The sequence below is a fragment of the Eleginops maclovinus genome, chromosome 16 (genome assembly GCF_036324505.1).
Source record: "Eleginops maclovinus isolate JMC-PN-2008 ecotype Puerto Natales chromosome 16, JC_Emac_rtc_rv5, whole genome shotgun sequence".
Lineage (NCBI taxonomy): Eukaryota > Metazoa > Chordata > Actinopteri > Perciformes > Eleginopidae > Eleginops > Eleginops maclovinus.
In genome coordinates, this window is record NC_086364.1 from 9428295 (window position 1) to 9446744 (window position 18450).

The window sequence follows — 18450 nt, forward strand, 5'->3', positions numbered from 1 at the left end:
TGAAGGTGTGTTTTAAATCTTTTGTATTTTATTTTCCTTCCAGGTCAAATCAACTACAAGCCTTAGTTAATTTGTCTCTTTTTGTCTCAATTCAAAAAGATTGTGTTGTATTGTTGTAAAATATTGGATACGATGCATCTTATTCTTTTTTATTTACCCTAAACTTTAAAATCAAACAGATTGTATTTCATACCGCTGTACATTTTCTAATTACAATAGTGCAGCTGCCATAGTGCAAAGCTCCAATGAACCAAACTGACCTGACGTACAGTTTCAGACGAGCTGCCTCCTGGACCCCAACTAGATCTCTTTAATCTCATTTACAGCGGGATCATTATAAAGCCTCTTGGTGGAGCTGTTCACCCAGGGCTCAGAGCTATCAACACATTTACAAAAGATCCTGGACATTTAAGGGACAGCTGGAATGATAAGAAGACTGTGAGATTCATGTACAGCGTTGAATACAGGAGACATTTGCAAGAGAGTGAGTTATATGTTTGATACAACTCATTATTTTAACATGTCTTTTAAATAAATCTTCATACAGTGCATTAAACATTCACTAATTCTTGCACATATTTACAAATAAGTGTGCATACAGTTGGCTAGTGCTCATTTTCTGTAGATACATTAAATAAAAACAGTTTTATTCTTTATTAATGCTGCCTTTATGGTTCCATGGCTGCAGCCCACAGCAGTTTGTAGAAAGAGATGATATTCTAAGGTTAAAAACCTGCCAATCTATCTGTGATAGGAGGAGTGTTAAAGTGTACATGGACACAACTGCCCCTAGCACTAATGTAAACACACATACATTCTTACTTTCTTTAAAAATCTCTTACATGCGTACATTCACCTGTGAACAGACATACAGATCCGACCTGGGAAAGTGTACAAACTTTGGGTCTGAAAGTGGGGAGCACACAGACAGATAAAGTGGAATGTATGTCGGCTGAAAAAAAGTTACGGTCTCTGCTGCTTCGAAGTTCAGTTGTTTTAAAATGATCCCAAAACCATGACACCTTGCTTCCCTTTTTGTACCTGAAAACTTGCCTAAGGGGGCAGGTAAGATGCCTCAAGTTTAAAGAACAAATAACAATGAACATAAACTCGGTAATCAGTCTGGGCTCTGGCTAGTGACTGACTGGTTTTTGAGCCTTCGATTGACATGATAATTAGTCCTTCCTCTCTTTGGAAAACATGCTAACATCAGTCCAAAGTTTTCTTTTCAAGTTCATTGTGCCAGACTTGTCGTTTAAAACAGACAATTGTCCACTTTGACATGTCATGGCCTGTGAGGAACTGTGCCTTGGGTAATTTAGCATTCAGCTCATGTTACATAAGTTCAGTCTATTAGAAGGCCAGTCTGTGTGCTTGTCCAACATTTAGCTGTGGAGTCAGTTGGTGGCCAGTTTAGTTTGAATGACGGCAGGCAGGCATCATAAAGACAAGTCTGATATTAAATTTGTCTGACGTTGATATGTTCTTCATCAGATGTGTGTAAAGGAGGTTCACAGACACCGGATCATATTTCCTGTGCCAACGGACTGGAGGAAGACCCCGGTGTCTCTCACATGATAGACCACCTGCTCGGGCCCAGACACAGTCCTCGGCGGTGACGATGGAAGGAACCACAACAAGAATGACTCGGCTGGTATGGTGAAAGGAGCTCCGCGGGACCCGGAGGAGGACGGAGCCAGGATGGAGGACGGACGATAGGGGCAGACGGGGGAAGTGGATGAAACGATAATCCGTAGAGGTTTGGAGAAATTTTAGATGTGGAAGACTTTTTTTGTTTCCCTCTTCTCTGATGTGGAAAGGACACAGTGCGAGGAGGAGGAAGACAGGAGTAGACAGGACAGACAGAAAGACAGACGCAAGCTATCCTCCACCAGATCTGAAAGAGAAAACGGTAAGAAAAAGAAAAACAAACATGCATTTATGGTAACAGAAGAGGAAGAGGATTTAGAAATGGTAGATGCTATTTTGCTTGGCGTATATATCCACGCAATAAGGGGAATATTATGGGATTAGAGACAGGGATGAGGAGTTGTTGTTTTTATAAGCAAGAATTGGAATGGGATGAAAGCAAAAGGAGCAGTGAGATGAACAGGATGTATGGGGCCCTTTGGGGACAAACTTAGGGAAGAACTTCAGATGGTGACTGGAGCCAGGGTCAGGGATTTTGGGATGGTATGTTTTGTGAAGCTGCTCCACAGACAGAATATCAGAAGGTCGTAGTCGTGCAGGTCATACCTTCCTCTCCGGATGTTCCTGCATCCAGTTAAGACACGTCAAGAGAAAAGACAAGAACAAAGACATATTAATATCAAAAGGAAATATGACAAACTCCAAAATAATGACTGTTTTAAGAAGCATGTAACGAAGCTGATCATTTTGCGTTCAAATTGTATAGAATTTAAAAAACAAGCAGACCTCCTTTGTGGCTTAACTTAATCTTTAGTTTTGCAGTCAGAATTGCACCCAACCAATTCAAATTCTGATGCTATTTTTTCCCATTCCCACACATTGTGTAATCAACAAATACTTCATAATGTTAAGGAAAAGCAAAAAGAAACGTGTATATTGCCACTTTAATGTGCATATAAAAAATCTGAATCAATATTTTACTTCCCTTATGTTAGACTGGCTTTAGTCCTTTAAGACTTAACAAAACTTTCACATTTTAGCCCAAAAAAGAAAATTCAACAATAAGTCAGTGAATCCTATAATCCATTATTCCTCTACCAGTCTCTACTAAACATGTTTCCCAGATTACAGTGATGGCATCACATGCAGCATGTACAGGATTCATTGCACCAGCCCTCTCAGCCCCATAGAGTCTGGCAGGTGCTACACCAGAAACTTTCTTACCCCCCCCTCTCAGCCCGAGGTCTCACTTGGGAGAGATAAGGTCTTACAGCTCATGCACACATGCACCTCTGGCCCTAAAAGGACTGGCTCCTTACTATCAGTTATTAGCATTTTGCCTTCAAATAACAGGGCTAATCAGCCACAATTATCTTAGGAATCCAATTACAAGTAAAGTAAGTCCTTTTAGATCAGAGTGTAAGGATTGAACAATAGCAACTTGCTAAGGTAGAACAGAGCACAATAAGCGCATTGGGGTTAGGATGCAGCCTGTAGCAGAAAAAACTGGATATTGCAGGCTAAGGGAGCACCAACGGTTATACAAATATTTCCAAAAAAGGCCATTCAATTAAAAGTTTTCATAAAAGGATAATCAATCTAGTGGATGCAAGAGAAGCACTGTCTGCAGCGGTCCCTGGCAGATCAACGTCTCGGTCCTGCCCTGGCATTACACTGAAAGGGACGGAGAGGTGCATGGTGCTGCTCAGGGATTATCAATGATTCGATAAAAACAAATTAAGACGTTGCGTAAGGATTTTGGCGCCTAAAGCAGCATTAGAACAGACAAGCTCTGACTTTCTTTCCCTGGTTGGACGGTGAGTTGCAAACGGGCATCTAGTGTTTCTGAGTGAGAGTGGGAGGAGCGGGATTCCTTTAATGTAGAAGCAGACAGGTACACAAAGGCATGCCAGAACTCTTACTTAAATCCCCATCCTGTTCCCCCTAGGACTATAGCTGCCAGGAGAATAGCACCTGCGATGGACCCTATTATGATATTGGTGCCACTGGGACCTGCGCAGAGGAAGGAGTAGGGAGGAAGGGTGCGGAGGACGAAGAGGAGGGGCAGAAACAAAACAACACCACTAAAAAACACACGTCAGAGGACAGCATCAACACTATACATCAACAACAACAACTAGAGAGAGCGAGAAAAAGGCAGATGGTAAGATACCTGCTGACAGAGAAAGAGAGATGAAGGAAAGGAAGAGGATACCAGCACGTGGTGTGGAGGTGGGAGAACAGGTGGGTGAGCGAGGGAGGTCAGAGGAGACAACAGTAACAAAACAGAAACAAGGAGAGAGAGTTGTATTGCTTTGTTCTTATTCCCCCTCTCCTGCTCTTTCAGCTGGACACCCTCTGGTGCTTTTAGGGCCCTATGAGAGTTGCTGCTCTATTGCTCTGTGTCATGGGCAGACTGCAAGAAAGTAAGGAAGACACTTGAAGGTGGCAGTGTTCCTGCAAGGCATACACACACACATTCACTAACATACTATACATTCACTTATGCTAATAGATAAACGTAACCCACACACACCCACACGCTCCCAACATCGAAACCAAGACTCAGCAGGAAGAAAACACTGTGTGGTCTTAAAAAATTATGTCAAAGGGAGAGTTTAGATTGTTTCATGTGGGAATGAACGAGGGACTTATCAATAGTGATTGTATTAAATGCAGTAGATAATGTGAGGCGGGCCCCAGTTTGGAGAAGCAGACAGGAGTATAGGCAGAGAAGCAAAGCAATGTACTTCTGTGGATGGGGACAGCAGCAAATAAAAAACATCCCACCCAAATAAACGAGTGTTCTCTATGTTAGACAGATTTAACCTTGCTGTCAGACAGCCCTTTACAGAGGGAAACTGAAGTTGTTATCCAGTGTTCAAACTCAAATCCTCTACTTAAGTGAAAGTACAAATACTATGGTGTTAAAATATTCCATTACAAGTCAATTGACAAGTAGAATGTAAAAGTAAGTCAAAGTACCAAAGTATTAGAATCAAAATGGACTTGATGTACAAAAAATAAAAGTAATCTTGATGCACAATGGTCAGTAGTGCAAAAAGTACATTTACTTAAAACAACTGCTGTAAGCTATGGTCTTGTCAAAGCAACAGGACTATCAAGACTGCATTGACAAAAACAGTGATTTTGAACTTGTAGAACAGGGGAACTGCTGCTCTATATCTCACTGGGTTTGGTACGTTTTTTGTCTTATTAGTTTCAGATTAATTAGTCATACAGTAACACAAGCTGAGTATACAGTCAGGTCCATAAATATTTGGACATTGACACAATTTTCATTATTTCGGCCCCACAACAATGGATTTGAAATTAAACAATAAATATGTACTTTAAGTGCAGACTCTCAGCTTTATTTTTAGGGTATTTACATCCAGATCAGGTGAATGGTGTATGAATTACACCACATTTTATCCAGGGTATCCCCTTTTTAAGGGACCAAAAGTAATTGGACAATTGGCTGCTCAGCTGTTGCATGGCCTGGTGTGTGTTATTTCCTCATTAGTTCATTACAAGGAGCAGAAAACAGGTCTAGAATTCACTTCAAGTGTGTTATTTAAATTTGGAATGTGTTGCTGTCAACTCTCAACATGAAGTCCAATGAGCTGTCACTATCAGTGAAGCAAGCCATCATTAGGCTGAAACATAAACAAAAAAACGTTTGGTACATTCTTGAAAAGGCACTGTTTCTGTTGAGCTCAGCAACACCAAAAGACCTAGAAGACCATAGAAGACCACTGTGGATGACAGCATAATAATAATTCTCCTGGTGAAGAAAACCCCTACACAACAGTTTGCCAGATCAAGAACAATCTACAGGGGTGTGGGTGTGTCAAAGTCAAATATCAAGATAAGACCTCACCAGAGGAAATACAGAGGGTTCTCCACATGATGTAAACGTTAGTGATCCTCAAAAACAGGAAGGCCAGATTAGAGCTTGCTAAAACCCATCTAAAAGAGCCTGTACAGATCTGGAAAACATCCTATGGACAGATTAGACAAAGATCAACTTGTACCAGAATGATAGGAAGAGAAGAGTATAGAGAAGGGAAGGAACTGCTCATGATCCAAAGTGTACTCCTCATCAGTGAAACATGGTGGTGGTGGTAGTGTTATGGCGTGGGCATGTTTGGCTGCCAATGAAACTGCTTCCCTTGTATTTATTGATGATGTGACTGCTGACAAAAGCAGCAGGATGAACGCTGAAGTGTTTCGGGCAATATTATCTTTTCATATTCATCCAAAGGCTTCAGAACTCATTGTGGGGCGCTTCACAGTGCAGAAGGACAATGACCTGAAGCATACTGCAAAAGCAACCAAAGAGGAATTTTCTGCAATAGCCAAGTCAATCACCTGACCTGAATCCAATTGAGCATGCACTTCACTTGCTGAAACCAAAACTGAAGGGAAACTGCCCAAAGAACAAGCAGGAACTGAAGACAGCCGCAGTAGAGGCCTGGCAGAGCACCAGCAGGGAGGAAACCCAGCGTCTAGTGATCTATGGGTTCAAGACTTCAGGCTGTCATTGACTGCAAAAGATTGGCAACCAAAAAGTGACAGTTTGATTTATGATTATGTTACTTTGTCCAATTACTTTTGGTCCCTTAAAAAGGGGATACCACGTATACAATGTGTTGTAATTCCTACACCATTCACCTGATTTGGATCTAAATACCCTCAGAATAAAGCTGAAAGTCTGCACTTAAAGCACATATGGAGTTTTTGATTCTAAGTCCATTGTGTTGGTGTACAGAGCCAAAACGATGAAAATTGTGTCAATGTCCAAATATTTATGGACCTGACTGTATGATCAAGGCAGCATTGTTCTTCAAGCTAAAAGGACTGTTTCTGTCAATAAAGTCTGGTGGCTTTTGAGAAAAGAACGGATGAATATATAACGGCTTCAATTCTATGTCGAAGAAAAACTGGCAGCATGAGGAGAAGTGGATGAAATATTCTAATATGGTGTACATTGAAACAGACATTTAGCTGGCCTTTCGTTTAGAACAGCAGCACGTTGACTTTCTCCAGTATCCATATTCGTGTCTGTTTCTCCAAACTGGGAATGCATCAACCACCATCTCCTGTAGATGATACACACATTATGGATGAGTCCCAAATGATCCCCTTTGACTTTCTTACAACCATCAGCAGAACTACTCTGTGTTTAAAAGGCTGAGATACTGTGCTCTGCTCAGTACATAGAGAAGCTACAGTGATAATGGGTAGGGGGGGGATTATGAGAGGCAGACAGAAAGAGAGACATGGTCAGTTGGAGAGGCGTATGGACCTTTCTTCTCTGGGCCAGTCGGGACTGTTGGCTCTGGGATGGGGTCAAAGACACTGCAGTCCTTGCCTGTGTAGTCCCTGTCACAGATACACTTCACTTCATTACTGCAGGTCTACAGAGAGAGAGAGAGAGAGAGAGAGAGAGAGAGAGAGAGAGAGAGAGAGAGAAAGAGAGGAGAGAGAAGGAGAGATTAGTGTCCTGTTCAATAATAAAATCTAAAGTAATTCTGGTCCAAATATGTCACACTTGCCTGTGTTTTTCCTTAGGTGGATCTATATAACTATTTTATTTCTATGTTTCATAGGTATGCTTTGAAAATGCATATACAGATGATGAATGCAGCTAATTAAATATAAAGTTGATACACTATATTCTTTGTACAAATTGGCACTTCTGGGTATAAATTATCTTCGTATATTTTTTTAAAATGTGTTTTGTAATTAATTTCAGTGTATACATTCACAGTATAAAATATTGAACGTAAAAGAGTGAAGGTGCAATTATCCGCAGCTTCAGGTTTCACCTTGTTGGTCAGCATACATTTGCTTTGGTTTGTCATTACTTCAAAATAAACTAAACTAAACTAAACTAAACTTGTTAAGTTTATACAAATATATATATATATATATATTTTTTGTATAGTAACTATATTGCCTTGCTTTTATGCTTCTGCAACATAAACGTTTCCCAAATTGGAATCAATAAAGTAATTCTATTCTATATTTTCCTGTCAATGTCACCAAAATGTGCTTCATAAAGATGGAACGTTAATGTGTGAGCTCGGGATTTTTTTACCCCATGGTCGGAGCAGATGCGCCCAAAGTTGGATCCCGAGCAGGTGCTGAGGTTGAACGCCGCCACAGGGAGGCAGCGTCGCTCCAAGCACATCATGTTGGGGCCACAGGGAGTGCCTTCCTCCACATAGCCCAGGTCTGAGCCGTCTTCCAGCAGAGCATGGCCGCCTCTGATGGAAGACAGATGGGAGAGCAGTAGAAAAACTACACATTTAGGGATTCTTATTTTCATGCTCGTAGCTGATCAGATATATGTGACCCACTGACCTGCAGTCCAGGTACTTGTTCTGGTGGTAGAGGGTGAAGCTGGTCACCTCACCCTGCAGGTCTCCGAACTTTGGCTTCATGGTGACGTTGGCACAGAACAGGAAGCCGCATAAAACGTCCCTAAACAGGAAAAGTGAATGTCAGAGAACAATGGTTCTCAAATGTGGGCTTTGTTCAAAAATGTCAACTGGAATAGAGAAAATATTTACAAGTTAAGAACAAAGTGGAGCTTATTTTGGTGACTGAGGTATAACAAAGAAATGTATACAACATGGTTTCAGGGAGTTTACTAATTATCCTTCACGTGCATGTAAGATTTATTTTCAAGTGTAGGGAATTCATCAGCTAAACAGCATTTTTGGTCTTTTAATGGAATTAGCTTTTGAATTTGGCAAAGACTGTACAGAATTCAGGTGAGGCACCACCAACATAGAATCATCTTATTCTTCTATGAAATTATCAGCAGACTCACGGCTTGTTGCACTGCAGCCAGCCCTGGCCTTCAGGACCCGGACCACAGTTGCCTTTCTCTGTCCCCTCAGCGTTCAGCTTCTCATAACAAAACCTGTCTGCTGAATCTGGGAGGGCAAAGGAGGAGGAGAATGAGACTACAAAGCCATACATACAAACATACCCTTTACCACTTTAATCATTATGTGCTCTATACTCACTGTAACCCCAGAGGCCCCTACACTGTCCATCACGAGTCCTGCATCGTCCTCCGTAGCAGCGGCCCTGAAGAAATGAGGAAACAACAATCAAGAATACATCATAACTCAGAGTGAGCAGCAGGCTACAAAACAAACCCGCCCTTACCTGACTCGTATCACACATGTAGCCATCCAGTTTGTGCACATTATGAGGACACTGCAAAAGAAGAAAAGTACTTAATGTTTTGAAAACTATTATTTATCTTGTAGTTCTTCCCCCCCATGAGTATGACATAACAGTAAACTGTACCTGGCTGGAGTCTCCGGTGCAGGTCTCTGGGATATCACAGTCGTTCACAGCCTCTCGACACACCACGCCTCTCTGCTCATACTATGTCACAGCATGAAAAGGAATCAGCAAAATGCTGGATATATAATATTCAATAAACATAAACATTGAGCACGTTTCCTTTATTTTTGCCTCTTATTCCAGTTTAATTAATTAATAGTTGACAGGATGCCTGGTGTCTAAATTGGGTCCAAAACAAATAACAGTATGCACAACAATTTGTACTGTTTCAAGTTGAGTCCATTAAAAGTTGGTATTTTCTAACCTGACAGGGGATAAATCTAAATATTACAGCAGATGAGATACACATACCTCCATGTACTGTACCAGGGCTCACTGAATGATTGGTGTATACAAATAATGTGAATAAAATGCTTTGTCCTTTATAGTGGCAAGATCTCAACCCTGCTTCACAGTTTTAGACCATCATGAAAGTGATCTCCATATCCATACTTTTCATAATAGAAAAACGAATATGTGCTATTTAGCTATTATACTATGATTTTCTCTGATGCTATATTATGTCCTTTTGCTATCACTGGCTATGTTTGTTTTTATTTCTGCTGTACTCTTGCAAAACCCTTGATCTCAATAAAAAAATTAAGTATCTATATATATTGGTATAAATTAATTATGGAATATGTGGTGGAGGGGGACTGGTGTTAACCCTCCCATAAAGTTCCACAAACTTGACAAGACGAACTGAAGCTATTCTCTAGCCTGACTCTGACCTAAGACACTTTATGTTGGTTTTTTCCTTTAATTTGTCATCTGTTTACATTTAGTTCATGTTTTTTATCCCTCGACATATAAGTGGGCTCACCTTGCAGCCGCTGCAGCAGAGTCCGTTACTGCACATGGCGTCATGAGTAAGTGTGCACTTCTTACAGCAGGCTCCTCCGCTACGGGCGCACTCCTGCAGCCACAGAAGTGAAAACAAACCTTCAGCTCATTTCCAGAAAACTGTTTACTGTTAGAGCTGGCTTTAATGCATGGTGTCAGACTGGGTACTCACCACCTGGGATCCACAATCACACTCTTCCCCCGGCTCCACGAAGCCATTCCCACACTCTGGAGGGTCCAACAGCTGATGGAGACAGACACGGACATATATCAGCACATATTTGTGTGGGAGTCAGATGGACAAGAGATGAAATGTGTTAGTTGTATAGGAGATTGTTGGCTGGAGGAGCCGAGATACTAATATGTATTACTTTAAAGAAGAGGAAAAGACATTCAATTCAAATATGTGTTTCCAATGAAAAATAATAATAACAGTAATTATAATGGTTATAAATATAATAAATAATAATAAAGAATATTACATTTCATTTGTATAGGGCTTTGAAAGGCAGAAGAGACACTTAACATTGTAATAGAAAACCTTAACAGAAAGCAATAACAGTCAAATCCAATATTAATCATCAAAGATACGAAGCAGATTTAAACAGCTGAGTGTGTTTTTGAAAGAGGCAAGTCAGGGAGAATGTCAGAAAATTAATTAGAAAAAACATTTTGATGCAGTCAAATCACTCCAACATGGCCCTCACCTTGTTTGGCTTGTTGAAAAGGCAGCTCCCGCCCCCCTGGAGCAGGAACTGGGTGTACTCATCAATACTGCAGCGAGAAAACTTTCTGGGAAGATAGTATCTGTGCACACACACACACACACACACACACACACACACACACACACACACACACACACACACACACACACACACACACACACACAGAGACCAGGACGTGACTAAAATATGTCATCATTTTGCAATCGGACAGAAATGATATGATCGGTAGTAGGATATTATACAAATGAATAATTCAAATCTGTAATGTACCATCTGGTCAGCGGAGGCACATCTAAATCATGCAAACTGTGTAGTAAATACATCAAATTCAATATGTTATTCTTGGTTAGCATACTAATGTTTGCTATTTCAAAAAATGTTCCTGTTGCATGAAATACAAGCTGTGATTATCACAACCATGGCTCATTGTAAACCGTGTAAAAGTCAAAGCATCCCTCTGCTACAGGTGTTTAATTCTCTAATTAAGTGAAATTAACGGAACAAATCACAGCTTAGGGTTGAGGTGACAAGAAACAGTCCTGCTGTTTAATTATGTCAACAAACAGAGAAGAGATTTATGTTTTGTTTTTGTTTAGTTCAGTGTGCTATAATGAGGATATTTACCCTGTGTCTTCCATGATGCAGCCCAGCCAGGCATCTGGACACCTGCAGTCCCCTGTGAAGAAGAACAGAAGGAAGAAGAGCACAGATGAGAGGGGGAAACTATGAAATAACGTGGGGATCAGCATTTAACATCCGAGCTTTGACAATTCATACACTGCAGCGAGTCTCATGAGGAAGATTTATGATCTGAAAGGAATAGAACTGATGTCTATTGACAGATAAATGGAGAGCCTATAGTGTGTGCTCCTGGCATTGACTAATGGACCTGATGGCTCTTCAACATTAATCACATAGCACATAGTTCAGTTGCAGCGATGCTCTAACCACCACCCCCTCCTTCTTGGAGGCAGGTGACTAATCACCTAATGGAGAAGTCTAATTACAGACGAGAACTGCTGGACAGAGATACCCACAATGCTCTCCCTCCCTGCCTCGATCCTTCCCCCACTGATCTTACTTTCTTGCTTTGATAATTAATTCAGTTCTACCTTTATATTATAGATCTCTCTATCTTCTCCCACTCACTGATATCTATTACCTGCAGAGTTGCGTATGTTGTTCCACCTCATGCCGATGTTCTGCCCGAGACTCTGGCACAAAGTGATGGCCATCGCTCCTACATTCCCATACTGCAACAATCACACAGAGAACCCACACAGTAGAGCTTTAGTGTGGAGACAACATTAAGATACAAGGCTTAAGGAAACTAGATTTTCACCAACATGATGTTCTCAAATCAGTATCAGAGGAACATTTGAGCAAAGGGAAGATCAATATCACAATACATAGCAGGCTAGGCGTTGTTCACATTATTTATGCTGAACTAACTGCTGGTTCATGAAAAAAATGTCCTTTCACACACGAGAAAACAGAACCAATCATCTCTTCTAAATCTGGGGGAAAATAGCATTAATATAAACCTCATGGCCTTATATACAATGGATTATTTTGAAACATGGCAGCTCTTATAAAATGATATTTAAACCTGGTTGAATGATTGTAATCATCTAGCTTAATTATAGCCTTTAGTCCCTCACCTCGTTGATGCCTGCTCCCCTTGTTAGAGAGCACACCCCGCCAGTGTAGGCTGTCCCACTGCGGCTACTGTGAAATGTACGCCCTCTGAGGTACAAAGAAAAGATACCATTGTTTAGAATTAAACTTAATCAAGCACCAAAACATATACCAAATATAATGCTCCAAATATTAGATTTGTGTTACGAGAAAAGTTGGACGAGGTCACTCTGATCTTTGATGTTGTCCTTCCTGTATTTCATGAAGTTCTGCAGCGTTATCAGTGGATCTTCCATTACTGGCATCATATTTTTAGAGGTCCAGGTCTCCATGGCAACCAGCACGATCCTCGTGTTCAACTGTTCCTTGTAGATCTGAGGATAAAAACAGCCATCGCTTTACTGCTTTGTTGGTGCAACACCTGTGCTGTCAACACTGTGTATGGAATATCTGGCATAAATCACTGGAAATAAACACACACTTCCTGACAGGTGGCTGTGTACTGTGAAAGCAGGATTTAAGAGAAGGAAGATTGTTAAAACAAGCTCGTACCGCATCTGCCATGTTGACCACTGCTTTGGCAAAGTTCTTGGTTTGGCTGCTGGAGCGACGCAGCTGTACAAACTGTGGAGACACAAAGATACACAGATGGTGTTAGAGATATCCTTCAATCTCTAACACAAAAATAAATACACACACACACACACACACACACACACACACACACACACACACACACACACACACACACCCGTCCATTCATCTATCCATCAGTCAATCCATCCATCCCTTCATTCATCTGTTCATACGTTTATCCATCTATCCATCCATCCAATGTTTACAGCAGCCAAAATGTAGCTTTTAATTTTATATGGTCCTAGGTCCTGATAAACAGCCTCTTTGAGTTGGACAATTTAGAATTCTCTGTACGACATAGATCACCAGTGCAGATCAGACGTCTAAACAATCCTAACCGGAAAGAGTATTTTTACTCACCATTTCGTTGTCGTTGACCACCATCAACTCAATATATTTGGTCTCAGTCTGGACAGAGGGTTTGCGAACAGATCTCTTGGATCGCCCCCCTGATACCTGCTGCTCTCTCGTTTGGTCCGGTCTGTCATGATTACCGTCACCTCCTCTGCTTTCCCACTCACTGTCATCTGTACAGTCTGGACACACAGAATCAGAGCACTCAGAGCAACACAACATTTTCTAAAGCTGTACGGTGTAGTGCAAACATTTGTATCTACATTTTCAGTCAAAGCATTAAAGTTCCCAATCCAAAACTCTGTGGCAGTAATTATCAACCCTTTTGATTAATAACAAATAACATAATTTAGTTTGGTCTGTGTGGCAGTGGGGTGTGGTTAGGGCGCCGGCTGCTGGAGTGGTAGGAGTGCCTCAGCCGGAGGCCAGACAGCTGATTGGAATCAGGTAATGAGACACTGATTAAAAGCATGGTCGTAACCTGGTTCTGGGCTCTTTGCAGTACACTGGGTCCTGAGTGAGGACTGTCTCCCCTCCCACTCCAGACGAGAGCGACTACCAGCCCAGTACCGTAGTTAAATTGCTGTTCCGAAATAAAGATTTTGTTTTGTTTTCAAGTACCGAGTAGCCCTTCCATCATTGGGAACCCATGGTGTGAGCCCGAACGCTCAGAGTCTGAATTGTTCAAGGGTGTAGTAGGACCATTACAGGTATTCAAAAATGGTTATACCTACAGTAAAATAGACCTACACCTTTGTTTATTTTCCTCTTGCACTGATGTGAAGAATTCCTCTTTTTTATTTTGTTGAGAAAATTATATTTGGGTTTTTGTACAGTGACGTAAGAATTACCTGAATTATTAAGTAGCATTTCATTTGAAATGACTGCAACAGTGGAATGAAGTGAAGTCTAACTGAAGGCAGTGCAGTTATTTTAAAATGTAATTAAGATAAGAAGATTAGAAAATACTTAAATGCAGTATTATTCTGATGTGATTGTCAGTAGTTTGTTTTAAAAGCACTACCTAACCTGTGCAGTGGGGGGAAAGTCTGATATCAGGCATCCTGCGGATTAAGTGAGCGCCATCCTCCTAAAACACAACAAGTCCAGATGACAATACACACATTAGAACCTCAAAATGCAACATCCAGATCTCAATGTTGTATGAATTATCACTATCCTATTTACCTGATTGCTTCCATTGTGAAAAGGTTCAATACCGTAGGAGAAGAAGCCATCAGAGAACATGCCGCTAGGGACCAAGAGAAGGGTGATGACATGTAGAGCAGAAAGAGACAGAGAACTCAAAAACTCAGTTAAGTTAACAGGAAACATGTCTTTTAACATGACAACAAATGTGATTTTATAAATAAAGGTTTACTGTCTGCCTCACCACAGGCCGTGGCAGGTGGAGAGAGCTGCCCAGGACTCGGGTAAACCTCGTAACCTTCCCTGGTAGTAGCAGTGCTCTCCTCCCTGTGGACACAAAAAACAACCTCTACTGACACACTTCAGGCTCCACAGGCTCGCTTTTATACTACATTGGATATTATAATAGGTCACCTCTGAGTAGAAAACCTCGCAAAGGTAACTCCCCTCTCCTTCTTGCCACATTATTGCATTTACGGCACAGTTTTTGACCTACTTGTGTGCTGTTCTCTACCCCACTCTGCTTCATTGCCAATAGAGTCGGAGGTAAACCCTTGACAAGGATTTCTTTAATAAATCCTCTGTGTTGTTGCCCACACAGTTAGATCTGAGAATTTAACTTGGGATGACTACACACTAGGTACACAGTACGTAGGTTGAAAATCGTTCTCCTGTCATAATAACCTTGAGAACCACAATAGAGCACTAGCTTTTGTCTCCAGCTCACACTTCCTCAGAAGTGGGCGCACCGATTCACGAGGTCACAGTGAGCAAGATGAATCACCAGGAAAGGTGAGAAAAATGAAAAACATTGGTTCACCTCGACCAAATTGAGTTTGGCAGGGTGTCTTAGCCTTGCTACAACAGCTCGGGCAAAAAAAACAAAGCACCTCAGTGCCTTAAATGGAAACAAAAGCAGGGATTAACAACAGACTTTCCAATTTAATTCACTTTACTTTCCAGACCCACACTTCCAGACTTCTGTTTTTTGACATGTGAAAAACAGCTTTATGCTTACTATGATACTAAATGTTTTTAAAATCCAAGTGTAACATTTTGACTATGAATGCTATTATGTTGCCAAATATTTGCCAGAGGATTGAAGAATTGGCTTTATGCTCATAAAATCAATTAACAGAAACCCACAGGATTTCAGGCTGTAGAAGAACAATGTACCATTAGGTAAAATACCTTCCCTCCGGACAGTAACACAGAAGATTTATCAGGGAACTACAGAAAGAGAACTTAAGTCTATTAATGTTGAGTTTCATACTTCTTGCCTTGCTTGACAACATCAACTCATAAACTGTTTCCATTCTGGAGTCAATGCCAGTAAAACAAACTTCTTGTATGTTCATTTTTTTGTAGGAATTCTGTATTTTTAGAAAATCCAAAAGAGGTCTGCAAACATCTTCCGTTACTCTGCTGTCTTTCCAACATAATTATCCAGTCCTGGAAATGACTGAAATACAATTCAATAATTTTCCATTAAGTGTAGGAACCCTCAAAAAGCATTTTGGCGACTGAGAACAGTCTGGTGATGTGCTGCCCTGAATGCATCACACCTGCGATGTCCAGCAGAGGTATCAGAGGCATGACTGGAGGCCACCGTCCAGCTGAGAGACAATCTGTCCTGACCACAGGTCTCTATCCCCGACATTTTAAGTGTCTTCTCCCTCCCGCTAAACTGGGAACAAACCGTTTATCTATGACTGCTCATAAACCCCAAAAATTATCCAAACTTATTTTGCCTTTGAATTAACTGGCATTTAACACCTTATTATCCTCCTTCTTTTCTCTTGCCGGTCTGCTCTTCCCTCCCTCTCGCTCTTCTTCCATTCTCCTCGCTGCCAAGTACTTAATGACACTGCTGAGCTAACTGGTTGCTATGGAAACAGGCCTGTGATTGGTCAGGAGGAGTGAGGGAGAGTTTGGCACGATTGTGGGTGGGGACATGTAGTGCTGGCTTGCTGGGTGGATGGGTGGGTGATTGTTAGGGGGGCAGTGAGTGGCACATTTATACAGAAAAAAGAGCCGTCCCTCCTGGGTTAGCAGGATCCAGTGACATTCCTCTAGTCTATGCTGAGAAGTGCACATCACATTAGATGTCAAGGCTTTCATCCAGTTTCCTGTTATCTCTTAATTCTTTCTGAGCTTGTGGTTTCCCACCAAAGGCATCTGCTGCCTTTCTTCTTGACTGTCGGAGAAAGGCCACAGCAGAGAGGCATGCATACACACTGCTGACAGGAAGAACCCACGTATGTAGAGCACGGTAACATACATAATCTTAACAGCTACATGGCAGTGTACTTTGAAGCAGAGAGCACACAATGCACTTTCTATAAATAATTAAAACAAGAGGAAGAGATCAAACTTCAATAAAACATCGCATAAAAATCAGCCTCAAATTCAAGACCAAACTGATCTGTGTTAGATTAACCTAACATATGCATTTCATATCAAATATAATTTCACCCTTCTCTTTTATTGGTTTAAATGCTTTTATAGGGCTTTCATCGTTTCCGTTACTGTTGGTTTTACCATGATAAGTGCCTTTGAATTCCCAAGTAAAATTGTGTTGTATAATGAGCCCTGATGAGGCATTGCATCTGACAAACAAAACGTTAATTTAATTCTAATAATCATGGCAACAGCCCCACTGTAAGATGTGAAAAGTCTCAGTTTCTGCAGCCAAGGAACCAAAAGCTGCACGGCCACTCTGGTCATCTCATTAATATGATGAAGTCTTTGTGCCAAAAGACAAGTTAACTTACTAGAATCGTGTCAGTACACATCCCCACCCCACGCAATCAGTCTTACCATGGACTGTGAGGGTCTGCCATCCTGGTTAAAGTGCCGCTCCACATATTCTGAAGACAGTAGGTGACTGCAAAGGGAGAAGAGATACCATTAACGTCCGTAACAGCATTACCTCGATCACCATGTCATCAAAATTGGTTTCATTATCAATATTATCCACATCTTGTAATACCCTATAATTTATTTTAAAAATAATACATATTAACATGTGCTGTTAATAAAATCAGTGGAACCTCATGCACACGCAGCAGTGTGTGTCTGTGTGTTTGCCACATTGGTATTCCCCGTCTTGTCATGCAACATAATAGAGGCGCTAAGTGCATTTGCTTAAGTGCTGGTAAATGCTAATGAGTACAGCTGCAGTGGATTAGGAGCACCTACTGTAACAAGCGTGTACAAAAAGGCAGAGCTGATGATTTTTGGATGGTAATACTAACTGGTTTAACTCCAGGTCCAGAGTGAAGGTGTGTCCAAACGCTTCCACTTGGAAACAGCTCTGGGCCAAGTGGACAGGCTGAAAAAAAGAGACAAATTACATAGTTGATAAATCAAAGTGTAACAAAACAATTGTGGTTAAGAGAGTTGCTCTGTAACAGCCAAAGAGTGATTATAAAAATAGTTCCATGAATAATTCAGCAGATTCAACATTGTGTACGCTCTAAAATCAACTCGGCAGCTGAAATATTATGATTGATAACGTTTCTATTGATCGACAATGGCCACCAGCATTCAGGCAGGCCTTACTGCAGAGAGTTATGGTTGTTAAAGAGCTAAGCTAGGATTTTGTGATAGTGATGTATGGAGGATGCGAAGAGGAGGAAACAACTTTGCCTGTATGGTCCCTATTCAAAAAGAGAAATACTAGGACACCACTCCTATTTGCTTCCTTAAATATTGCCTTCAATATTGACTTGGCAATATCAAAAAGTCAAATTGGTGTGCTGTCTTAGTCCTTTTTTCAACATTTACATTTAGGATCTGGCATCCAGTTTAGTGTTTTAATTTCTATGGTCTATATTCAGCCAAGCTGCCCCTGATGGACTTCTGCCAGATGAGGTGAGGAGACAGCAAGGCCAGGAGAGAGGAAGACTCACTGCAGAATAAACAGTGTGTCTCTATAGCAGCTCTGCTGTGCACTGTGACTTTGATCCCAGTCTGGAGGAACCAGGCTGCAGTGAATCACCGGGCTTTTACAACCAAACGCATCACTTTGCAGGAATCATTCCAGTGAGCACGGACAACAGACTTCTTACTACGGTCT

The 18450-nt window shown here is 41.2% G+C and overlaps 1 protein-coding gene across 2 annotated transcripts in view; it reads right to left on the minus strand.

The window, feature by feature from the left end:
* Positions 1–18450, minus strand: part of LOC134878506 (disintegrin and metalloproteinase domain-containing protein 11-like) — a 21801-nt gene continuing 3351 nt past the window's right edge. The window contains exons 3-25 of one of the 2 annotated variants that reach the window (XM_063904574.1): positions 17627–17703; positions 17190–17256; positions 14614–14696; positions 14409–14472; positions 14250–14310; positions 13227–13402; positions 12783–12854; positions 12438–12604; positions 12254–12338; positions 11755–11845; positions 11217–11268; positions 10572–10671; positions 10037–10108; positions 9845–9937; positions 8983–9063; positions 8839–8889; positions 8694–8757; positions 8495–8600; positions 8023–8142; positions 7757–7925; positions 6962–7073; positions 2257–2274; positions 1–1897 (exon numbers count right to left, since the gene is read on the minus strand). In XM_063904574.1, the coding sequence (XP_063760644.1) occupies positions 1773–1897; positions 2257–2274; positions 6962–7073; positions 7757–7925; positions 8023–8142; positions 8495–8600; positions 8694–8757; positions 8839–8889; positions 8983–9063; positions 9845–9937; positions 10037–10108; positions 10572–10671; positions 11217–11268; positions 11755–11845; positions 12254–12338; positions 12438–12604; positions 12783–12854; positions 13227–13402; positions 14250–14310; positions 14409–14472; positions 14614–14696; positions 17190–17256; positions 17627–17703 (2106 nt within the window). In that variant the 3' untranslated portion in view covers positions 1–1772. Of the gene's footprint in view, positions 1898–2256; positions 2275–6355; positions 6756–6961; positions 7074–7756; positions 7926–8022; positions 8143–8494; positions 8601–8693; positions 8758–8838; positions 8890–8982; positions 9064–9844; positions 9938–10036; positions 10109–10571; positions 10672–11216; positions 11269–11754; positions 11846–12253; positions 12339–12437; positions 12605–12782; positions 12855–13226; positions 13403–14249; positions 14311–14408; positions 14473–14613; positions 14697–17189; positions 17257–17626; positions 17704–18450 lie in introns of those variants that run through there. The other variant, XM_063904575.1, reaches the window with a different exon arrangement.